Raw genomic sequence first — 3,067 nt, 5'->3', positions numbered from 1 at the left:
ATGATTTTTCGCCAGAAAATTACACCTCTTGTTATACTCGATCGCCTCCTCAGTTAAACCTTCAGCATTCATCAATTCATCATGTGGAACAAGTACATAATCCAGTTCATGATGGCTTAGATAAAATAGCATCTTGGATTTCCATCTCTTGAAATCCTTTCCTTTAAACTTCTGTGGTCTTTCAACGTCGTTCTTTCCCATTGTTACAAGGAATAATAATGATGTAACAGAGGTTCCTCTTCCTCCAAAGGCGAAGCCAAAGAAAATGGTAACAAAGAATTCACCAACAGAGGCTGAGCTGAATTATTCGGTTCCTGTTGATAAGAGAGGGATTGAGAAAAAGGAAGTTGTGGTAGAGAATCATGGTAAAAGTATGATGGATGAAAAGCAAGATGAGGTAGCTGGCAATGACCCCAAGCTCAATGAAAAAATGGAAGCATGGTTTTCGTCAATTTTCCAGAGGTCATTATTCCTTCTCGCCTGTATTTTTTTTTTCTTTTCTTATGTTCCTTGTGCGATTGGTTGATACTAGAGAAACACCTTAAAAAAAAAACATACCATGGCTGAAATTTCTTGGATTTTTTATTTCTATTTGTGACATGCATGTTACTTTAATATCTTTCACCATTATCTTCTTGCTCAGTGAAACTCAGTCTCAGTCCAATTTTATCACGTGATTTCCTTCGATTAACGAAGTTTTAATAAAGTCTCTCTATGTTTTATTTTATATATCATTCTTACTGAAGCATCTTGTGATTTCAGTGTCGCAGGAAAAGCAAATTTAGAGAAGTCAGACCTTCAACCAGCACTTAAAGCCATTAAAGATAGGCTCCTGACCAAGAATGTGGTATGTTTGTCTTTCCAATTCTGTTGGATTTCACATGGTTATGAAACCTGCTTATGCCACTTATTTGTTTTGTCAGGCGGAAGAAATAGCTGAGAAGCTTTGTGAGTCCGTAGCGGCTAGTCTTGTAGGAAAAAAGCTGGCTTCATTCACTAGCGTATCATCAACAGTTCAGGTATGTGTGATGTTAATATTTTCACTGCATCAATATTCTGAATAATGGACCATTTGCTTGTGTGTTTTATATTTTACATGTAACAGCCTAAGAATTTATAATATGGAATGGTGTCTGCAGGCAGCAATGGAAGACGCAGTTGTTCGCATTTTAACTCCCAAACACTCTATTGATGTATTGAGGGATATACATGATGCCAAGGAGCAAGGGAGGCCATATGTGATCACTTTTGTTGGTGTAAATGGAGTCGGAAAGTCTACCATTCTTGCTAAGATTCTGCAAACTTTTTGCTCATTAGATTTAGAAGAAGTTCACTCGTTTAAGAGATAGTTTTGCCATAACTTTCTAGGAATTACTTGGCTACGTACAGGCTCTATCCATTTTAATAATCCTCTGCTTATCATTTATTTTTGATGGCATACTGGCTTAAAGAGAACGATATTAGTGTTATGATGGCTGCTTGCGATACATTTAGGTCTGGAGCAGTTGAACAGCTTCGAACTCATGCTCGTAAGCTCCAGGTATGTTGATGAAACTGCTCGAGTCTTTTGGTTTTGAACATTTCGTGATTAACAATGGACTTAGTTGCAAATTCTGATATGTTCTTTCTTTCTTATTCAGATTCCTATATTTGAGAAAGGCCACGAAAAGGATCCTGCTATTGTGGCAAAGCAAGCAATCCAAGAAGCAAGGCGAAATGGTTCAGATGTGGTGCTTGTTGATACAGCTGGACGTATGCAGGTAAACGGTTAGCTTTTAATGTATACATGTTAGATTTTGGTTCAAAATTAACTACAATTTCATTGCATGTGTCATAAACCACTGCATGTATAGCATATAATACATATAGATACTGTTGTCCCTCAAATGGTATAATACTTGCGGCAAGAGACAGGTCTACTAGTCGAACTTGAAGTATATTTAAGACTGAGAGTCACTTAATTCGCTATTTTCTCACTGATATTAGCTGATATATGGTTCTTTGTGGCCAAGTTAAAGAAATGTACTTTTTATGTAATCTCCAGGATAACGAACCATTGATGAGGGCCCTCTCGAAGCTTGTATCCCTCAACAGCCAGGACCTAGTTCTGTTTGTTGGAGAAGCACTGGTTGGGAACGATGCTGTAGATCAACTATCAAAATTCAATCAGGTTGGTTGATGCTGAAATATTGATGTATTGTATTTATCCTTCCTAGTAAATAAATGAACAGTGATAAAGAAATCCCACCTTTATAATTTCCTTTGTTTTTTGCAGAAATTGGCAGATCTCTCAAACACACCTAGTTCCACCGTGATGGATGGGATTGTGCTCACAAAGTTCGATTGTATTGATGATAAGGTAAAATGAGATCATAATCCAGTGAAACTAAGTCATACAGGGATTTTGGATTTAGTTAATGTTTTCTCTGATGATTCTATTCTTGTGTTTTATTGGTGAATTTAGGTTGGAGCTGCGCTTTCCATGGTGTATGTATCGAGAGCACCAGTGATGTTTGTAGGTTGCGGACAGTCCTACAAAGACTTGCAGACGCTAAAAGTCAAAATCATTGTCGAGACTCTCCTCAAGTAGAAGAACAAATTCGGAACTGAAAAGAACAAACAGCGTGTTGCCATGTTTCATTGATCGTTTGCGTTCTTTCCCTACTAGTATGAACTTATGGCTTCTGCTGCTGCAATTATGATTTTCATTCTTCCTCGTTTTTTCCTACGACCTCATGGAATCGAGTCTGATCAACATTATATAATCTGGCACCATTGGTTTAATTCTTTACACACCCCTGCAAATTTTATGTGACCGCTTCTTCACATGCATCATTATTGATGTTGAAAAGCATATTGAAGTCGCCCATAAAAAACGTAACTTGATTTCTCAAGATATAATATAATTAGTGTTATCCATTTTATTTTGGCCGGCAACAGTAGCCGTGTGCGGGAGAATACAACTTAAAGAGAACCAAAGGCCCTAAAAAATCAGAGCAACAAATATAGAACTAAAGAAATAAAATCAATCAACTAGAGGAACCTAAGAAACAGTCTTTAACTGAAG

The 3,067-nt window shown here is 37.2% G+C and overlaps 1 protein-coding gene across 1 annotated transcript; it reads left to right on the top strand.

Annotated features, from left to right (window-relative positions):
- The first annotated feature begins 265 nt into the window (after positions 1 to 265).
- Positions 266 to 2,590, top strand: LOC113351139 (signal recognition particle receptor subunit alpha homolog). Its single transcript, XM_026595188.1, has 9 exons — positions 266 to 462; positions 763 to 847; positions 924 to 1,019; positions 1,140 to 1,295; positions 1,436 to 1,540; positions 1,641 to 1,760; positions 2,045 to 2,170; positions 2,276 to 2,359; positions 2,465 to 2,590. Exons 1-9 carry the CDS (start codon positions 266 to 268, stop codon positions 2,588 to 2,590), a joined length of 1,095 nt encoding a protein of 364 aa, XP_026450973.1.
- The last annotated feature ends 477 nt before the right edge of the window (positions 2,591 to 3,067 follow it).

This window comes from Papaver somniferum, chromosome 2 (assembly GCF_003573695.1).
Source record: "Papaver somniferum cultivar HN1 chromosome 2, ASM357369v1, whole genome shotgun sequence".
Taxonomy (NCBI): Eukaryota; Viridiplantae; Streptophyta; class Magnoliopsida; order Ranunculales; family Papaveraceae; genus Papaver; species Papaver somniferum.
This window is presented reverse-complemented; position numbering and strand designations above follow the sequence as displayed.

Coding starts and splice junctions, on each gene's coding strand:
- LOC113351139 (XM_026595188.1), top strand. CDS start 266: ATGGTAACAAAGAATTCACCAACAGAGGCTGAGCTGAATTATTCGGTT. Junction 1,020..1,139: donor GCGTATCATCAACAGTTCAG/GTATGTGTGATG, acceptor TGGTGTCTGCAG/GCAGCAATGGAAGACGCAGT. Junction 2,360..2,464: donor TCGATTGTATTGATGATAAG/GTAAAATGAGAT, acceptor TGGTGAATTTAG/GTTGGAGCTGCGCTTTCCAT.